The sequence below is a fragment of the Phodopus roborovskii genome, unplaced genomic scaffold (assembly GCF_943737965.1).
Source record: "Phodopus roborovskii unplaced genomic scaffold, PHOROB, whole genome shotgun sequence".
NCBI classification, from domain to species: Eukaryota; Metazoa; Chordata; class Mammalia; order Rodentia; family Cricetidae; genus Phodopus; species Phodopus roborovskii.
The window spans coordinates 3050216-3071212 of NW_026126566.1; the positions used below are offsets into that span (position 1 = coordinate 3050216).

At 49.2% G+C, this 20997-nt stretch overlaps 1 protein-coding gene across 9 annotated transcripts in view; it reads left to right on the forward strand.

Annotated features, from left to right (window-relative positions):
- The window catches only part of Bin1 (bridging integrator 1), a 58405-nt gene that overhangs the window by 24570 nt on the left and 12838 nt on the right, over positions 1-20997 (forward strand). For 6 of the 9 annotated variants that reach the window (XM_051202436.1, XM_051202427.1, XM_051202428.1 and 3 more), the window contains exons 2-10: positions 5238-5318; positions 11569-11623; positions 11746-11840; positions 12239-12334; positions 13278-13385; positions 14047-14139; positions 17944-18029; positions 18169-18244; positions 19840-19922. In XM_051202436.1, the coding sequence (XP_051058393.1) occupies positions 5238-5318; positions 11569-11623; positions 11746-11840; positions 12239-12334; positions 13278-13385; positions 14047-14139; positions 17944-18029; positions 18169-18244; positions 19840-19922 (773 nt within the window). The remainder of the gene's footprint in view (positions 1-5237; positions 5319-11568; positions 11624-11745; positions 11841-12238; positions 12335-13277; positions 13386-14046; positions 14140-17943; positions 18030-18168; positions 18245-19839; positions 19923-20997) is intronic. The other 3 variants (XM_051202430.1, XM_051202431.1, XM_051202434.1) reach the window with 1 other exon arrangement.

A 20997-nucleotide genomic window follows, 5' to 3' on the forward strand; every position in this document is an offset into this window, starting at 1 on the left:
GAAGGAAGGAGCCAGAAAAACGTTTTAGTCAGTTTGCTGTTATTGTAACAGACTTTAGACAATGGACCTAAAAGACAAGGTGGGTCCTTCCCTTAGCCCTGTGACAGGTTGCTTGCCAGTGCCCCTCCTCCCACCCCACCTCCATTCCCTCGGCATTCTGCCTCTGGTTAGCTCTTTTTCCTGGACCGTCTTAGCCTTCCCTTCTAGCCCGTCTACATTCCTTTGTGTCAGCCATGGATACCCAGAATCACCCCCAGTGATACCAGAGACTCACAGTGGCCGCACTGAGCACTGGGGTAAGCACTTTTCACTATTCTGATCTCCCATTATGCTCTGTTTAGACTTAATTTGAGTCGTTCCTATAGTAGCCTGATTGCAGGAGCTCCTCCTCCTATGTAAACTCCATTCACTGAAAACTCCATCATTGGTACAGACCCCAAGTCCCCCCTAGTCATTTCATCCCTGTCTGTCCAGACTTATTCTCTGTCCTACTGCAGGCTACTTGCACCATGTGTCTCTACTCCCTAGGACTCTGCCTCTTGGTGTAGGCCCTATTTTCTTAGGTCTTTCATACAACCCCCTTAGCCTTCCCTCCTAGCCCATTTCCATTCCTTTCTGCCATCCTCTGGCCTGCAGAAGCACTCTCTACTAGGGTCACCACAGCCATTTACCTAAAACTCAGAGAGGGCAACAGACACCAAAGAACAAAACACCCTAGAGACACCCTGATCATCGTGACTCAAGATGTCTAGATCCCAGTGCAAAAACACAAACACGAACAGCCAAGACAAATAAATGACTGCATCAGAACCCAACAACCCTATCAGAGTAGGCCTTGAGGAATGCAATGTAGTTGAAGCATAAGATAAGGAGCAGTGGTTATGAATATGCTTAAGGACCTTAAAGAGGTTATGAATAAATCCCTTAATGAAGACCAATGAAAACACAAAGAAAGAGTTGAATGAAATAATGAAAGCAGTTCAAGACATGAAAGCAGAAATAGAATCACTAAAGAGAATTGAAATAGAAACAAAACAGGAAGCGAAAAATTTAGAATGTCAGACAAAAACCTCAGAGGCAGGCCTCATCCACAGAATATAAGAGATGGCAGAGAGAACCTCAGGTATTGAAGACAAGGTACAAGAAATGAATACCTCAGTCAAAGAGAATGTTGAATGTCAAAAAATCCAGGCACAAAACATCCAGGAAATCTGGGACACTATGAAAAGATCAAATATAAGAGTAATAGGAATAGAGGAAGGAGAAGAAACCCAGGTGAAAGGGACAGAAAATATTTTCAACAAAATCCTGGAAAATTGCCCCAACCTAAAGAAGGAGATGCTTATCAACTTGCAAGAAGCCTATAGAGCACCAAACAGAAAAGACCAGAAAAGAAATTCCCTATAGAACATAATAACCAAACTCCAAACATACAGAGTGCAGGAAGGGTATTAAAAGCTTCGAGTGAAAAAGATGAAATAAAATATAAATACAGGCCTATTGGAATAACACCTGACTCCTCAATGATGACTCTGAAAGCCAGAAGGGTCAGTCTGATGTTCTACAGTCTGAGAGACTACAGATGCTGGCCCAGAGTAGTACACCCAACAAAACTATTCATCATAATTGGTGGACAAAGGAAAACATTCCACAATAAAACAAATTTAAACAGTTTCTATCTACCAACCCCAGCCCTACTGAAGGCACTAGAAGGAAAACTTCAGTCTGAAGAGGCCAGGCACACCCAAGAAGACATGGGATAAATAATACCAGAAGAGTAAATTATAAGAGGGAGAAAAAACCCGCACAGAACAATAAAATAATAGAATCAGTGAACACTATTCATTAGTAACTATCAAATATTAACCATCTAAATTTCCCAATAAGATACAGACTAACAAATTGAATTAGAAGGCAAGATACATCTTTCTTCTGCATCCAAGAAACACATCTCACCATCAACTCAGGGTAAAAGGATGGGAGAAGTCATTCCAAGCAAATGAACCTAAGAAGCAAACAGATGTAGTCATTTTAATATCTGATAAATCAGACTTCAAATCAAAGCTAATCAGAGGAGATAAGGAAGGAGAGTACACACTCATCAAATGAAAAATCCAAGATGAAATTGCAATCCTAAACCTTCATACATCAAATATAAAGACAAGTAAGTTCATAAAAAGACACAAACAAACAAACAAAAACTACTACAGCTAAAATTATATATTGACGTTCACATGGCAATAGTGGCTGACTTCAGTACCCAGGTCTCACTAATAGGTCAACCAGACAAAAACTAAACAAATACTGGAGCCAACAGACCTAATAGATATTTACAGAAGATTTTACTCAAGCACACACACAAAAATTCCCTTCTTTGCATCTTATGGAACTTTCTGCAAAACTTGAACACAAAGCAAATCTCAACAAATACAAGAAAACTGAAATAATACCCTGCACCCTATCTAGCCTCCATGGATTAAAGCTGGGTATCAGTAACACAAGAGGCGGCAGAAAGATTACAAACTCATGGAAACTGAAGAACTCTCTACTGAATGAAACATGAGTTCAGACAGAAATTAAAAAAAAAAATAAACCTTTTTAGAATTAAATGAAAATGAAAATACAACATAGACAAACCGATGGGGCACAGTGAAGGCTGTTTTAAGAGGTAAGTTCATAGCACTAAATGTCTACATAAGAAAATAGAGAGATCCCTTATTAATAACTTAATAGTACACCTGAAAGATCGAGAACTAAAAGAACTTATATCTAAAAGGAGTAGATGACAAGAAATAATCAAACTCAGAGCTGTAATCAATAAAATAGAAACAAAATCAATAAAAAGAATCAACGAAATAAAGAGCTGGTTCTTTGAGAAAAATCAATAAAATTAGAGTCAAAATGAGGATGTAACAAGAGACACCAAAGAAATTCAGAGAATCATAAGGACATACTTTAAAAATCTGTACCCCACTAAACTGGAAAAGGGCATCTATCTCTATCTATCTATCTATCTATCTATCTATCTATCTATCTATCTATCTATCTATCATCTATCTCCACCAAAGTTAAACCAAGATCAGATAAGCAATTTAAACAGACTCATAACCTCTTGTGAAAGAGAAACTGTAATTAAAAGTACCTCCCCCCACCCCCGCAAAAAGAAAAAAAAAAAAAAAAGGTCAGGGCATAGAATTCTATCAGAACTTCAAAGAAAATTTAGCATCATCACTCCTCAAATTATTCCACAAAATAGAAACAGAAGGAACATTGCCTAATTTTTATGATGCCACAGTTATACTGACACTTAACCCAAAGATCCCCAACAAATTAAAAACTAACCAGCATATTTCTCTTATGGACATAGATGCAACATTTCTTAATAAAATACTTGTAAGCCGAATCTAAGAACACATAAAAAAGATTACCCATTATGGTCAGAAAGTGACGGTAAGGTCCTGTTGCTGAAGACAGTATGTACACATGTCACTGAGTGCAGAGAATTAGGAGTGGTACCTAACTAGTGCTTCACTGACTAGTGTTTGTGGTACTGGAAGGTACTCCATACACTACCAATGGAGAAAGGTAACCATCAGCCCAGCTGTAAACCATGCGACTACAGTGGTGACTTGCCTATGAGACACGCTGGTACAGCAGTAACACAAACATTGTGTGAGTCAGGAACCAACCACTCTGAGATGAGATGGAACCCATGGCTGGCACTGCTCAGGTGGCCAAGAATCTGAAACGGGATAGACTGTGGGCCTGGGGGGGAAACCAAATACTACTGTTCCACTAAAGGAACAGAGCAATAATATGACTCCTTATGGCATCCTGCCACACCCATATATCTGCTGCTTTTTTTCAGCCATCATCAGAGATGGGAACTAATAGACAGACCCACAACTGGACAACTTGCAGAGAGTGAGAGATTCTGAGCACTCAGTCTTAAATCAGATGCCTTCATCAAACTCTCCTCTCAGGGATCAGGGACCTATGGGGAGGAGGAGGCAAAAAGATTGTAAGAGCCAGAGGTGATGGGTGACTCCATGGAAACAGTGTCCTCCAGACACAACAGGACACAAGCACCCTTAGACACTGTGGCAGCATGCAAAGGACGTGCACAGGGTTAAGCCAGATGAGGTCCCAGTGCTGAGAAAGGGAAGTGGACAAGAGCTCCCACTCCTGAGAAGCTGTCTGCAATTGGTACCCACTTGCAAAAGAAAAAATGGTTCTCTCCAATGGAGTCTCACTAGTAGTGTTACTCACACTTAAGGGCAGCCCCCATGCTCAGCAGTAGAACAGCAAACAAACTCAATGGTCTTTTTGTGTACTTTTCATTTTTTTGTGTGTCTTAGTGGCTTTTGCTTAGATACCTGATTTTGTGGGGCATCTGTGTATGTGTGTGTTTGTTTTTGAAAGGGAGAAAAAGAAAGTGTGGAATTGGGTGGGTAGGGAGGTGGGAGGTTCTGGGTGGGGCTGGGAAAAGGGAAATTTCTAATCAGAATATAATGTGTGAAAAAAATTGTTTTTCAATTTTAAAAAGGCAAACAAAACAGAACAAAAGAGGACAGGTCTGTTTGGTGCACATGTTAGAGCTGGCCCAGGACGAGCTGGTATGTCATATTTGGGGAGAGCACATGGATGAAAAGGTTTCTCATCTTGTAGCAACCAGGAAACAAAAGAAAGAGAAGGGGACAGAGTCCCAGTCAGCTCTCCAAGGACATGTCCTCAATGACTTAACTCTTTCCCGCTGAGGCCCACACCCCACTGGCACTATAGGCCGGAGGCCTTAGGCACGTGTAGGAGAGATGCTTATCAAACTGGTGTGTTGTACAGGGAGGATGTGTGCACTACTATGGAGTACCACACACTTCTATTCAAGGAATGAACACCTGTGGAATTTGGTATTGGGACAGTCCTGGAACCAATCATGTGTGGATATTGAGGCACCCCATACAACTAAACCACCCTTGATAACTGACCTAATCCATCGATAACGATGCTCATTATCCATTCATGAAGAAAACGTCCTCTTGGCCTGGTTACCTTCCATGGGGTCTTAACTGCCCACACTTCCTTGTTAGGATAACTTTCCAACACAGAAATGTGGGGATACCCTCTGACCATTGCGCAGTGACAGCCCTCTTGTCCTTGTGTCCCACCCTTTAGAGCACCCTTGTTCCAGCCACTGTGCTTGTCAAGCTGATGATTCTCCCTTCTTTCTGTGCCGGCAGGTCCTGCAGAAATTGGGGAAGGCGGATGAGACTAAGGATGAGCAGTTTGAGCAGTGTGTCCAGAACTTCAATAAGCAGCTGGTGAGTGTTTCTGGAGGTGGAACACGGTTGCCAGGTGAGGACCGTGTTTGTGGAGTAGGGAAGCCCAGAAGGGGGAATGGCGCAGGTTGCTGAGGTGTGAAGGACTTCCTGGAGGAGGATGGCTTGGTCCCAGCAGAGACCATCAGACAGAAGAGGCCAGGGTCTTGGGAAAACTTACAATGAGAAACAGGGAAGGAGAAGCCTGAAAGAGAGCCAGGGATTGTGGCCAGACCCGGGGGGAAAAGCTCACATGTCAAGGCCAGAGGGAGCTAGAAGAACTTCTTGCTTAGAAAGGGGCATCTGCAGCATTTAATGTGGGGTCTAAGCAGGCTGGATTGACTTAGGCATCGTCTGGACACGATGCAGGTCCATTTGAATGGCGGGTTCCAGCTGGTCCTTTGTGGATGGCTCGTGGCTCACCAGACAGCACTGGAGGGCAGCTGTCCTGGTGTTCCTCTTTCATAGGTCAAGCGGCAAGGCTCAAAGAACTAGGCCATGCAGCTTTGGAAGTAGATTCAGATGCCATTTGCTTGGCTCCAAAGTCTGGAAGCACTCTGTGCGAATCCTTACAAGGACATATTCCAGGCTTAGCTATGTAGGCAGCCTGGAGCAACAAGGGAGGACTTCCCTACTTAATGGAAAACCTTGGGCATCCCAAATGGAGTTGACCCACACCATTCCATGACCAGGCATGGCCGGAGGCTGAGCTGGCCCATGGTCAATGGCTTCTTCAGGGCAGTGCCATGAGAATCTGAGACCACAAGAATGGGGCAGGACATGGGGGGGGGTGAGGTCAGGGTTCTGCTGGAAATGGGCGAGGGTGGACCTGGGCTGGGAGACTCCGGCATCATGGTACACCATCTATAGCTTGAGGTCTTGGACAACATTGAAGGTGCCTCTGAAAGCCTCTGCAAGGGCTGGCCTGGAACCCAGGGGAAGGATCTCCCTAGTTAGCTGTTTCTCTCAGACTGTGGGGAGCTTTGAAGCCCTTCTGGAAACTGCCATTACTTGCATACTTACTGTGGGCCACACAGCATGGTCAGCCTTGAAGGGAGTCCCATATTCTTTTTTATTTTTTTAATGACTTTCTCTTGAGACAGGGTCTCCTGTATCCCAGAATGCCCTTGAACTCATTCTGTAGCTAAGACTGAGCCTGACCCCTCTGCCTTCATCCTGAGTGCTGGGATTATAGCCTTTCTCTACCACACTGTCTATGTGTGCTTGGAATCAAACCCAGAGATTTACGTATGCTAGGAAAGCACTCTACCCTCTGAGCAAAGCCCTCAGCTCCTGCCATTTTCTTCATTGCCAGATGAACCACTGGGCTTCAGAGCAGTTAAGGCCACATGGCTAGTTTTCAGGGCTTGGAGATTAAAATTAGGACTCTGGCCCTTTAACTTCCTCTAAGTTCACCCAGCACAGAGGACAGCTGCATGTTATGAGCTTGGAGGATGCTGAAGTCTCTTTAAAGCAGGCTGGGCTGGTGCGGGGAGCAGGGGAGTGCAGGGGAAAGGACAAGGAATGCATAGAGGCAGGAGCCTGTGTGTGTGTGTGTGTGTGTGTGTGTGTGTGTGTGTGTGTGTGTGTGTGTCCCAGCGGCCTGGCCCAACAGAGCAGCACTCTGAACACTCTGAATACTTCCCACGGTGTTTACAGGCATGGATCTGGGATTTATAAGTTCTTGCATTCCAGAACAAGAAATTGAACCATCAGCACATGGATAGTGATAGAAACAGAGAACTCCTCTGAGTGAGGATGTGGGTAAGAGATCTGGGAAGAGTTAGAAAGTTAGAAGTTCAGTGAGATTTGTTCTGGGCAGATGGGGACGGCTATACATCATGCACTTTTTTTTTTTTTTTTTTTTTTTTTTAAACACATGCTCTATTACAGGTCAGCCTTAGTTAGAAGGGGTTTCTTTCTGCCAGTTGGCTTCTGTCAGATGCTAATCTTCAATGCCTTACATTACAGCCACATCAGGGCTACCCTTGCTAGGTCTCTGCCCCTGGGCAAGCCTTCCCTCAGTACTCTTGGGGGTACTGAGAGGCTAGGCCCATGGACTGGCACTGAAGATAGCCATGGAGTTTCTCCAGGACTGGGGCTCAGGCTCCCTGGGCTGGCGTCTGACTGTGGCTACTGACTGTTTAGGGTCAGGGTAGTTTTGAGAGTGCAGCTTTGTAGTCTTTGCATTTCAGTGGTCCTCACTTGGAGGTTACAGGTCTGGAACAGTCTGGGGTGTGTGAGGGATGACTTGGCAAGGGGGTGGGGGTGAGGTGTGGCTTGGCAAGGGTATGGGGGCTGTTCTCTATTCTTGAGGGAGAGAATCCAGGAGCTGTGATGAGCTTGATCCTCTGCCAGCCTACAGAACCGGGATCAGAGCTGGGTTGTGGGAAGCCAGAGCTGCTGTTTCTCCTGTGTCTCTGCCGAATCCCTCAGCACAGCGGGCTCTACTCTAGGTTACTATAAGGCTGATGATGTGTTTAGTCTTCAGGGCAGTAGGTCTCCTCCTCCTTCTTGGGACCTCTGGGGGATGCAGAAGTTGCCTGCTGTTACTTCCCTTCATGGTGACCCAGGTGGATGGCTGTCTTTGGATCCAGTTGGTGCTAGTCACAGGTAGTCCCCTTGACTTCTGCCCTGTCCTGAGTGACTGGACTAAGCAGAGCTCATAGGCCACGAGGCGCTGCCCAGCAACCAGACTCAGGCTTGCCTTTCGAATATGCTCAATTGATCCACACAGACATCCTTTCTGTACACCATTCTGTACAGAGATCATGGCAGTCTTGTGTAAACAGATACCTCACCAAGTGGCAAAAGAACTGTTGAGCAGAAAATGCTTCCATGGGGGAATCCTCTCCAGGGAGGGCGCTTCTGGGAGCAGACTTGGCCCGTGCTTCTGGGTCCTTCAGCTGTGGCAGGCTGGGAGGATGGTGCTGTTGGGAGTTCCAGATGGTCTTTGAGAGCAATAATGGTCACCACTGACAAGTGCAGAAAAGGTGCAGGAACTCAGTGGTCACTGGAGCCACACTCACACAGAGCCCAGTCTCAGAGTCCCTTTGCCAATGGGGGTCGTGCAGAGGCTTGAGATGTCATGCATCGGGAGGCAATCCTGGGGCCACCTCCAGAGTTCCAGTTTTTCGTTCCAGTGGGTGTTAGCTCTGGGCTTTCGGGACTCACAGCTTAGGGCTGTTTATTAACATATAGGAGCTGCCTTAGGCTTGGCTCATATCGGAGCTGCCTTGTGGCTGTCTCTGTGGCACATCTTACAAACATTATTACAAGAAGCCATCGCTGTCTCCCTGGCTGGCCAAGACTGTTGGCCCCTGGGGTTCACTGTGATGAATGGCACTGAATGCCTAGTGGCAAGAGTTGGGACTGAAGCCAAATGCCCCCTAAAACTACCAGGAGACGGGAGCCTCTGTCTGCAGGCTTTGGGTGGGACTGAATAGAGGAAGGCCCAGCAGGGGTGTATGGAGACTGGCTGGGCTTGGCCTCCTCTGGCTCTGTGTCAGGTCCTTACTAACATTTATGGGCTCAGCTGAACAATGGCCCAGAATATTCTTCCCCAGCTGGACTCTAATGTCAATGTGACTGGAACCAGGAAGTTCTAGAGAACTGTTGCCCTGCTGTCCTGGTTAGGAGATGAGTGTTCTAGGTAACCCTTTGCTCAACTGAGTGCTGCGAGTCTGCTCACAGCTCAGTGCCTGGGAGGCAGAAGGGCCTTGGTACAGTCTGCAGCTTGGGTAAATTGGTTAAATGCATAGCCAACCCAAGGGGGACCTCTTGCTTGGGTACAGTGTAGGAGTGTGTGTTGCAAGAGATAGGAAGGGGGTAAAGGTGTGTCTGGGATGAGGGATGCTTAGCAGGAAGAGTAAGAGAATAGCATCACTTGGCAAGCATACTTTAATCCTCACCTTTAACAGTGAAGCATTTAAGGTGTTAACATGGGGAAGTCTAGGAGAGCTGGGGTTCTTCCTGTCCAGTGCTGTGAGCTCTGCATCCCATCTCATAACACTGTTAGGTGCAGCTTTTGTTTCCTCGTTTAATTTGTACTCAGTGAGCCTTGAACCTGGGTGTTCAAACTTACTTCTGACCGGGGTTACATACCAGGTGGTCAGCTTCCCTTATCTGCATGTTGCTGATCTGTGGATTTCACTGACTACAGAGTGAAGGTATTTCTAGAAGAATCAACAACAACAATACATGAATACAAGATCAGACAAACAAAAGCATCAGTGTGCTATTTATATCTCATTTGCCTTCTGAGTAATGTGGAGACATGCACAGCGCACAGGAGGACTTATGTGGGTTCTGTGTCTGTGTCATCTCATAAAGGGCTTGTGCATCTGTGGGTGTGGGGGTCTGACAGGCTTCCCGGATGAATCCCCGATGTTTGTCAAAGTACAGCTGTCCTCTGGGGGTGGTGGCTGAAAGGGTGTGAGGGAAGGATTTTGTTCCTTTCACTTTCTCTGTTTTATCATGTGGCATTTTACGTGTTCTTCTTAAACTGCTGGTGTGCTCAGCTGTGTGATGTGAGATGACAAAACAATAAAATGGTTCCACCCGAGTCTAGCGGAGTGAACCATGAGTTTATTGGAGCGAGCGTGGGTGACTCAAAGGCAGCTGTGCACTGGAGAGTCCACCCAGCGTGGGCGATGACTCACCAGAACCCCCCTGGAGTTTCCCGACTTGCAGGCAGCATGGCTGGCTGGAGCATCTCCTCTCCCCAGCCATTGTCACTGTTTATATAACGTGGGGCAGGGACCTTATAAATCTGTACATTTCAGGAACTTCTTGGGAGCCATTGTAACCAGTTACCCACCTAGCCCGAAGCCGCTGGCTGGAGGTGCTCCCTGAATCTCCCGGCCTTTGTGTTATGCTGAGTGCATTGCTGGCTTCACAGCATCCTTGTCAAGTGGTGATGTTGAGAAGATGGTACATGGGGCTATGAACACCAGTGGGAGAAGTACAGGTCCCAGCAGACAAGGAAGGGCCTGCTGGCAGGGGGCAATAGAGGTTGGAGGGTGCTGGGGTGAGCCAGGAAGGTGGCCAGCCCCTGAATACCCTTCCTGGATGTGGACTGGGCTGGGCAGAGATAATTTTCAGGTCCGAGTGCTGGTCTCCTGTGGCTAGTCATGGCCATGTCTCCACCCCTCTCCTCCAGAGTGAGAAGGGCTAAGATGGTTGCTTCCTGAGACACAGCCACCCTCAGCCTCATGACCCTTCTTTCCCAGGGTGAGGCCCACCTCCAGAGGACTGACTCCAAGGCTCTGGGGCCTGGTGTCTCATCTGAGCCATTCCCAAGCGCTTGTGGTGTGCCAGGCAGGGTCATTATTTGTTCTGTATTCCCGAGTCTCGGGAAGCATGCTGGCTTGCTTACTGCATGACCCCCAAACAACTGTGTGCTCTTTCCCTTCTTAGATGGCTTCTGGAACCTTCCAATTAGCACTTTGGGTTACCCATTGTAACCCTTCTAGTACTTGTATCTCAGCATTTCTGGTCCATTTCTGTACCTCTGGGACTTGAGGGCCGGCTGGCCCATGGTTCTATCCCTTTGCTGGCCCTGTTGCTTCAGGTGGTCTGATACTCTCCTAGCTCGGGAAGCTTCGTAGTTGGCTAATTCCTTCTCTACAGCTTTTTCTACGACCCCTCTCACCTGGGCTAGCACCCTTAGAGTTCTTGAAGAATTTCTATACTTCTTCACCCTGCTAATAGCATTCCTTCTGTGCGTTCCTCCTTGGAGTCTGCCAACCCCCATCCATCAGCACTGCTGTCCCTGTGAAGGCTCGCAGGAGCCCCCTGCCCTTCCTTTGATGCTGTGGGAGTCCCTCTTCCTAGGTACTACCTAAAGTTGCAGAACGAAGTGCCTACTGGTCCTTGTACCTACCTGGCCGTGTTTCTGTGTTCATTTGTGACTTTTCCGCTGCCATTCAAGATCCATACCGCATTGTTCATGTACTCTGTGTTTATGGTATTCAGCAATACCCCAGCGTGACATCCCCTGAGCAGGGGCCTTGTCTTCTAGCCATTCTTACAAATGGAGCTGTGGGGCTCCCAATGGAGGGAGTAGCAGTGACAGGAACCATGGCCAGAGGGCCACAGCTGCTATGCTCCGAGGTTCCCGACTGTAGGAGAACACAGGTTGGGGGCCGTTGACAAGATGAAAACCTGGTTTGTCATGAGATGGGTAATAGGAAGGAGAGGGTTGGTAACTGGTGTCCCCAGGCCCTAACCTAGTTCTTGACTTTTTTGGCAGACAGAGGGCACCCGGCTGCAGAAGGATCTCCGCACTTACCTGGCTTCTGTTAAAGGTAGGGTACTTCTGTCTGCAAGGAGCTGGGGCTGCAGAGCCTTGGCTGGACCACATTCGTGGTACTGATGTCTGAGTAGGGGATGGCATGTGGAATCCATGTACCTTCTCCCTATCCCACAGCCATGCATGAAGCCTCCAAGAAGCTGAGTGAATGTCTCCAGGAGGTGTATGAGCCCGAGTGGCCTGGCAGGGATGAAGCAAACAAGATTGCAGAGGTAAGCATGGGAGGGTGGCCTTGCTTTTTCCCCCAGGGCCATTTTGGCCACAGCTCCTATCCCCACCATGCCTCACCCTCTGGTGCAAGCTACCCCGATTCTGTGACACTTGTATGCAATGAAGCCTTGGCCAAGCTGCTTTCAATTTTCTGCAGGCTATGCTTTTGGTACCCTTCACATTGGGGTTTGAGGAAGTGGATTGCGTTAGGGCTCATAGTCACACAGTCTTTCATGCTCACCGTTACTGTGTTTGGATACTGCAGTGACCCTAGGGACGCTGCAGCCTCAGGAAACCCAGGGTGTGGGAGTTCACAGAGCTTAGAGGTGATGGGCTGTGGGACGAGGGCTGGGGACCGTGTGGTGTAGCTCTCCGAAGCACTCTTGTTCCCATGTTTCAGAACAATGACCTACTATGGATGGACTACCACCAGAAGCTGGTGGATCAGGCTCTGCTGACCATGGACACCTACCTGGGCCAGTTCCCTGACATCAAGGTAAGAGACCTCTTGGCCCATTGTCTTGCTTTGGCTTGGAGCTTGTGGAAGGAGCTGGAGTTTAGGAGAACTCCAGGGTGGGCTCAGGTGCGAGGTGGTTGCCCTGTGGTCAGGTAACTGCTTAGCCTGGCAGTTTGTCTCTTTGGGACTGGTCTCTCTGTGACTGGCTACCAGCTGGCTTATATGACATCGTAGGGGTGACATAGTGCACTGATGATACACCAAAGTTGATTTTACCCAATTCTAGTAGAGTTTCTTGGGGCTATGCTCACCCTAGAATGAGTGACAGCTTGAAAAGCTACAACCCAGAGTATCTTCTCTACCCAATAATTGTTGCTACTTATATAACCTCAGGCAGGGCCTTAGGTGGGAGGATGTGTAAGAACCTACATTGTGTATTTGGTAGTGTGTGTGTGTTGCCTGTTAAGTGTGTGTGTGTTATTCAATGTTCAGAAACCCAGTTGCTTCAGCTGGAACTGAATACATGCTTTGAGCCTTGAATGATAAAGTCTCCACTGATGCTACAGACCCCCTGGGTGCTGTGTTCATAGAGGCACAGGGGTCTGAGGAGCCTCGGAGGGTTGGTAAGGATGCCTCCTTTATGTGCTCCAGTGCAGATATAGAAAGCCACAAATAGAACGGTGCAGAAGATCTGGGGCCTGAGAAGTGTCACTAAGGATCTCCCAGCCTGGCTGAGGAAGAGCTTTGCTTCATATGACACTGACTAGGGGGTTCTGACCGATGAGTTCCTGTTGCCAGGAAAGTAGGTGACACAGAGGAGGACTGCGTGCCCTGCAGAGTGAGCTTTCTGTCTACAGAAGGCTCTGTTGCCAGATTGGGGTCTACTTCAAGCCCGCTGTGTTTACCTTGCCTGTTTTCTCTGGGCCCAGCCTGGGAATCTTGGCATCAGGCCCCACTAAGCCCTCCTCCCTCTGCTCCTTAGTCACGCATTGCCAAGCGGGGGCGGAAGCTGGTGGACTATGACAGTGCCCGGCACCACTATGAGTCTCTTCAAACCGCCAAAAAGAAGGATGAAGCCAAAATTGCCAAGGTAAGGGCCGGGGCAGGGTCAGGGAATCAGAGAGAGGTTAGTTCAAGGTTCTCAGCTGTGGGTGGGGAAGTGCTGAGCCCAGGGCCAGAGAGTAGAAGACCCTGTGGGCGCCTAGGCAGGCAGGTGGGGGCTGTTGATGGCCTCTTTCTGCCCTTTTGCCCTGCTCTGAGGCAGTTTTCCAGAACAAGACTAGACCCGGCTTCAGTTTCACTGGTGTCGAGCTACCTTGCTCAATGCACTGAGTGGAATTCTGTCATGGGATCCAATATGACCCTGTCTTGCTGGAACAAGCCTGTGGGCTAATCACAGGGCTGGTCACAGTTCTGTGGTGAGTGGGTGGGTGGCAGAGCCCTGTGTGCGAATCCCTCTACTCTGCTTACTCCTCTTAAGGTTGTTTTGCAGGTACAGTTCAACTCCCTTTTCCGAGACCGCTTGGGTGGGGTTCCCCTTATTCTCTTAGCCTTGGGGGTTGGGGAGAGGAGAAGCTAGCTATCCTGCTGCATGCTGGCCTCTTTATGGGGGCTGGCTTGTCTACTCTTCGTGGGGTTGTGGGCTTGGTGTTTAATTATCTATGTCTTTGTTTTTTTCCCTCCCACTTCCCTCCTGTCTTTCCAATCTCCTTTGCCTTGACCTCTCCTTCCCTTCCTCCCTGCCCCCTCAGCCTGTCTCGCTGCTTGAGAAAGCTGCCCCCCAGTGGTGCCAAGGCAAACTACAGGCTCATCTTGTAGCTCAAACTAACCTGCTCCGAAATCAGGTGATACTGGCTTCTAACCTTGCACGTGCTGGCGCCTTCTGGTCTGCTGTCCTCTCCTGGGTGTCTCTCTGCCTAGCCTCTGCAAGCTTCCCTGGGATAAGGGAGGGCTTGCCTTCTTTCTGGGGTTTGGAGGAAGACAGGGCTGGAGTCAGAGCTGGAGACCTATGGCACAGGGTGGGGTGAGGTGGGGCTTTCAGATGCTTTGGAGACTCCTATTTTAGAGGTGGCAATTGACTGAGGTGTCCTGGCAGATTGCGGCCTATGAGTTGTGGTTGACCGGGGCACCCACCCAGATCTATGCTTTCTTCAGATGGCTGACATCCACTACTGCCCTAGCCAGGAACACCTTTGAGTGTCTACCCTCTCTGGGGACTCCTGCTTTGTTCCTCAAGCTGTTTGGAGCTCCAAAGTTATTCTGGGTATTTTGAGGAGACGTGTTGCCCCCAGAGGCACTCTTACTTCCAGGATCCCAGAGCTGCTTGTAGCTGACGGGGGCTCCTAACTAGAGGCCCGGGGTGGCCAGCCTGGTTCTTGGCCTGGACTCTGTGTAGGTGGTCCTTGCTACAGAGGACTCAGACCTGGCCACTGGAGGGTACTCAAAAAGGCCTCTGTGTTCTGACTGGGATACCTATCAGGGAGGCCTGGGTCCCGGAGGGTCATCCTTTGGAGGTACATGGAGGAAAAGGTTTTAAGGAAGTTTCCACTGGATGCTGGGCCATACCACCGCCCTGCCAGTGGATCTTACAGTCTTAAACCTGGAACTGCCTGAAGTTTGGCTGGGGCCTGCTGCAGGTGAGGCAGGTAGACCAGAGAAGTGAACTACATTTCTTTTCTTTTCTTTTCTTTTCTTTCCTTTCCTTTCTTTTCTTTTCCACCTTGCTGAGACTCAGGAAACTCTTTATAGCAGGGATGAAGCAGGAAAGGGAGACTCGACTCAGGAAGAGGTCAGATTTCTCCTGGACGGTGCCCTCTTTTTCCTGGGCCTCCTGGTTTCGTCATCTCCAGCCACATGTATCAAATGCCCAGGAAGGGGAGGGAGGGAGCTCTGACTTGGCATGGCTAGCTGCCTAATTTCTGACCTGACCCACTGCCTAATTTCTTGAAGGCCAAGGAAGGCTTGGGACTAACTTCGGAGACACTGAGGTTAGGATCTAGGTGGCTGGCTGCTCATGCAGAGCCTGTGGGCACAGGCTTGCAGGAAAACACCAGGCAGCCTTGGGAGGTAGGGCAGGGGTATCAGGAAGCATTTGGGCTGAGAGGGGATGGGGCACCAGCTGAAGCCAGATTTATGTTTGTTCCTTCCCAACAAGGTGGAGTGCTTTGAATGCATTGGAGAGGCCCCTGGGATGCTGTAGGGCCTGGAATGGGGTGTGCCTGATGCTTCAGGGCTCTTGAGGCAGCTTTGAGTGGGGAATCCTGCTTGGGAGAGTTCCCAGTTCACTTTGGGGGAGCAGCAGAGGAGGCTGAGGTACAGGATCACCTTTTCAAATGCTGGCCTGTAGATGGTGCATTTTGCCCATGTGACTCTCTCTCTCTCTCTCTCTCTCTCTCTCTCTCTCTCTCTCTCTCTCTCTCTCTCTCTCTTGCTTTCACACATCTCCTCTCCCTTTCTAATGCAAACTGGAATACTGGAGCAACTTTGGAGTTGCCCTTGTCACCAGTGGCAGCTGGCTGACTGTGAGCTTGGACTTGACTTTAGGAGACAGTGTATCCTCTGCCAGTTGAGCTGGTAGAACTAACTGGCTTCTTGTGGCCCTGGTTGGTCCTGGGAGCTCTCTAGACTTGTTCCCGTCTTTTGGGCTCGGCTGCAAGCCTGGTCCAGTCTCTGTAGTCAGCTCCTTGCTTTTAGAATGGAGAGGGGTATGGGGGCTGTAAGCCCTCCTGCAGTACCCAGAGCTCTCCCTGCTCTGTCACTCCTAAGTGCTTCCTAAGGGGTGGTATCTGTGGTGTAGTGTACATAGCTGCCTCCCCAGTACTCCCTAGAAGGCCAGGGTATCAGGCACATGGCAAAGGACTCAGGCCCTGACTTCCGGAGATTTAAAGTGCACTCTGCCTTTGTTCTATGCAGAGTTGCTGGAGCACCCGACCTGTGCAGAGGGGCTCCCAGCTTTGATCTGACCTGTTTCAAGGGAAATGTTTGTGTTTAGACAGACATTTCCTCCCTTCTCATTTGTGTGTGTGTGTGTGTGTGTGTGTGTGTGTGTGTGTGTGTATACCATCTTTGCAGGGCGTGGGGGTGGGGTGGGTGTGAGGATGCCCTCGAGCTAGAAGAGGGAGTCAGATCACCTGGAAATGGAATTAAAAGGGGTTGTGACCTTCCTGGTATGGGCACTGGAACTGAACTGAATTTGGGTCCCCTGGATGGGCAGGAAGCCCCCTTTAACCTAACTACTAAGCCATCTCTCTGCCCCCAAATTCAAAGCGGGATCAAACTGAAGCCCTCGGGTGCACAGTGAGCATGCATTTTTGTGAGCTGTCCCCCTGCCTCACTTTTAAAGGTTTGTTAACCCCCTGCTTTTGATTAGATTCTAATAACATTCACTCAGGAGCCTGTGTGCTACCTGGAGTGTATCGTAATCAGAAGCCATGGAGGTCCTTTCTCTTATTCCATCCAAGGTTCCAGCTTGGGATATGCTGGGGCTGGGTGCTCAGGGGTTAGACCTGAAGCTGGGTGGAGTGGCCAGCTGGGCCTGGAGGGAAAAAAGTGTGGTTTTTGTCTGAGTGGTATTCTGACCAGTTGTGGTCCCAACACCAGCTTTAGAACAAAGGGCTGCTGGGTTATGTATGAGTCACTTTCCACAGCCCTGTGTGTGATTCACAGCCTCACTTGGTGCTGGGGTTTAGTGCCACCTCTTGGTAGATGTGAGCACTTTGTAGAAAGAGATGCAGGGAGAGCCATGGGTACTGGGCATGGGCACTTCAGCCCAGCGCCTTCTTCCCTGTCTCATTCTTTGCCCTTCATAGAGGTACCAAGCCACTGCCACTAGTCCCTGATTGGATCAGGTCATAGGAGAGGGATCTGTGGGAAAAACTTGCCCAGGAAAGTAAAGACAAACTGGAAACCAAAGCCAGGTGGGCTCTGGCCCTAAGAAAGCAAGCAGGACCCTTCGGAGGGGTCCTGGAATGCAGCGGCCAGCCAGCTGACTCAGAGCTGACACTCGGTAATGTGGGCAGGGTTCCACTGAGTCTGGGTCTGCCTCTGTGCTCCAGCTCTCTAGGTTGTTTGCTTCCAACCCCTGTCCAACTCTGCGTATGTGTGTTTAGGCTAAGGGCCAAGTTCCCGTATTGTCTCTGAGAAGATGTGCACATTAATATTTTGAGACAGAATCTCTCATTGGGACCTGAGGCATACTGGTTCTTTTCAGCTGGCTAGCCAGTGAGCTCAAGGGATCTACCTATGGGCACCTTCCCAGAACTGGGGTTTCAAATGTGTTCTACCACACCTGGCTTTTTATGTGGGTGCTGGGGATCAAACTCGGGTCCTCCTACTTATCCTGCAAATACTTTACCAACTGAGCCATCTTCCCTAGCCCTTGTCTCCAGCCTTCTTATTGGCTTTCCCTCTAAACCCTCCTTTTGTAATGGCAGCTCAGCCCTCCCATTCCCAGAGTGTCCCTTTAGACCTAGCCGTAAGAGCTCTTAGGTCTCCCAGAGAGAGGTTCTGGGTGGGTATCCACATCTAGTCTAGTGTCTATTCTGCATCTAGACAGGAGAGGGAACCAGTTATTGGGGTAGGTCTGTCTCAGCTCCCCAGGGCAGATTTCCGGGCAGAGGCTAACATACCCCACTGCCTCTCCATCCCAGGCAGAGGAGGAGCTCATCAAAGCCCAGAAGGTGTTCGAGGAGATGAATGTGGACCTACAGGAGGAGCTGCCATCCCTGTGGAACAGGTGAAGTCAACAGGGGTCCATATACCTGGCGGCCAGCCTGGCCCTTGTCTACCTACCCACTTCAAGGCTCTGTGTCTCGGAGCATGAAGCATGCAGTCGCCTGTGGTTTTCACCATATTACCTCCTCTCCCTCTGACAGCCGTGTAGGTTTCTATGTCAACACGTTCCAGAGCATCGCGGGTCTGGAGGAAAACTTCCATAAAGAGATGAGTAAGGTAGGCCAGGGTGACTCTGCAGTGCAGAGGATGGGTCAGCGACAGGGACGGGGAGCTTGGGCACTCTGGTGATGGCTGTGGGTGGTCCAGTCCAGCCCCAGCCTGCCCTGCCCTGCCCTGCCCTGTTTTCTTGCCTGGACCCATGCTACTGAAATATGACCAGCCCCCCTCTCTAACTATAATCATCCTCTCAGGCAACTCTGAGACTCAGGGCTAGAAACAGCGATGGGTATTTTCCTCAATCTGTAGGAAAATAATAAATAAGTTACCGGAATTTCTGTAAAGAACCAAGTCTCCTGTGTTTCTTGAATAGTGAGATGGGTTACTTCTCTTCCTGAATCTGGCACGGGAGGCGTGATTAGCTCGCACTTTCATGTTGTATTAGAACGGAAGCTGTGTAACATGGCCGCTGGTGACGCCTGCTGTGACAGCTGTCCCACTCCTGGTGGCTGTTTTTACTTTGTCTCTGGACCCAGAGGACTGAAGTGATGATGGTGGATCCCAGGTTTTGGGGCTGAAGAGAGCGAGCTTGTTTGGGGTCTTTTTCTGACCACCCTACTAGTTGAGGTGTCTCTTTCTTCCTGCCTTCCCTCCTCCTTAAAGACTTGAGGCAAAGCATACAACAGTTAGGACTGGCAAAATGGCTAAGTGGGCAAAGGTGCTTACCACATAGGCCTGGTTGGTGACTTGAGTTTAGTTCCTGGAACTTCAGTAATGGTGGAAGTAATGGCGAATTGAGTCTACAGGGTTGTCTCCCCAGTAATAAATAATGTAGGTTGAAGAAAGTCAAAGCAGATATTTTAGGGAAAGGAACCTTTGTGCAAAGTTAGTTCAAGGCACAAAAGGCAGAATTATGTATTAAGTAAGAGAAAAAAAATATCTCTGTACTTCCTAGTTGCCAAAGCAAAACTCAAAATGTTATCAGTGATCAGACCCACAGACTGCGTGGGTCAAACCTCTTACCTTTTGGAGGAATTGCTGGGAATTATAGGGTGGTTTGGAAGCTTCCTAGCAAAATGATCTTAATAACTAGGATTAGCAAACATTAAATCTTCAATCTGCAAAAAACTGGTTTTAGGAAATAAAATGTTTTAGTGTCTGGTGCTCGAAATCCAGCAAGTAGGGGGATTAAGGTAAGAGAATTGCAAGGTTGAGGCCTGGGCAACGTAGCGAGACCTTGTCTCAAGCTAAAGTGAACAAAGAGCTGGGGATGTGGCCCAGTAGTAGAGCCCTGCCTGACATGTACAAAGGCTTTGGTTCAGTCAAAGGCTTTCCACATGGTAGACAAGTGCTCTACTTTTCCCCAACTGGGAAAAGTGGAAACTACAATAGACTCTTACGTGGCATTTGGGATAACCCTTTAAACAGCAAGGGAGAAAAGGTGGTCCTCGGCAGTAATAGCTCTCAGCAGTGTGGCTCATGTCCCCTGATTTCTATGCGGTCGGTTGTCTGGGGTTTGTTGCTGGTTCTGTCTTCCACTGATGGGGTCAGACGAGCTTGCTTCTGGTCGAGGCAGGGGCAGCAGCGAGGAAATGGGAATTCCTGCAGAAGGTGCGCCTGTCCAAGTCTGCTTCTGTTCACACTTCCTCCCGCAGCTCAACCAGAGCCTCAACGATGTCCTGGTCAGCCTAGAGAAACAACATGGAAGCAACACCTTCACAGTCAAGGCCCAGCCCAGGTGGGTTAAGGTGGGGAGGGTTGAGGTCAATGGGCCCTGTGACTTGATGGCCAGCACCACAGGGGTGGCTACTTCCTGAGACTCTCATGTCCTTCTTGGTTTCTACGGGTCAGACCCTGGGTCTCTGTGAACCTTCCCAGCTCTGCCTCCTGTAGTCTGTGGAGGAAGGGATGGGGCTAGGGAGCCTGCAGATCCCTTTGTAGAGCAGAGGACGGGGTGGAGACAGGGCTGATTGTTGACAGAAGGCTGTGGTTCCTGTGTGCCAACCTTCCTGCCTCCTGTACAAGGTGAGGTCCAAGGGTGTGGGCAGCGTCTCTGTGCTTTGTCCTTTGCTGCCTTTCCCAGGCAGCTGTAGGGGGTGCTGTCTCCCCAGGGAGAGGGGAGCAGCAGAAACAACCTGGAATCTGGCATTGAACTCCTTCTTGGAGTGTGAGTGTGTGTGTGTGTGTGTGTGTGTGTGTGTATCTGAGTGTGTGAGTGTGTGTATGAGTGTATGTGAGAGTATGTGTGTGTGAGTGTATGAGTGTTTGTATGTGTGTGAGAGTATGTGAGTGTGTGTGTGTGTGTGTGTGTGTGTGTGTGTGTGTGTGTGTTGATTGTGTATGTACAGCACGGTGGCATCATCTGCTTCTTGGGTCACGGGTCCGCTGCCCAGAACTTTGGAGTGTTTCAGGGAACAGTCTTATTCCCCTTTCTCTGCTGAAATTAAAACATGTAATTGACAGAGAGGAGCCTGCACATGTCCTGGGGAGCATGGGGGAGGGGAGAAGGGGAAATGAGGGCAGATGAGTCTGCAGTCAATTTAGAAAGACCGTACCCGCTTGGAAAGACTGTGGGGCCAGGCTGGGTGATCAGGTTCTTGTCAATACTCTCCATTAAGGTTCCCCATCTGTGCCCCACCCTGGCGTTCTGCAGCCTTCCAGGATTGGTCAGAAACTGCCCTTGGCAGGCAGAGAGGGACACCGGACAGACAGGAGGAGCATGGACTGCAGATTGAGGAGGGGAGGAGAGGCTAAGAGAGAGAGGTGAAGGCAGGGCTTCCACGAGCAGGCTGAGGGTAGGGGCAGAATCCTGG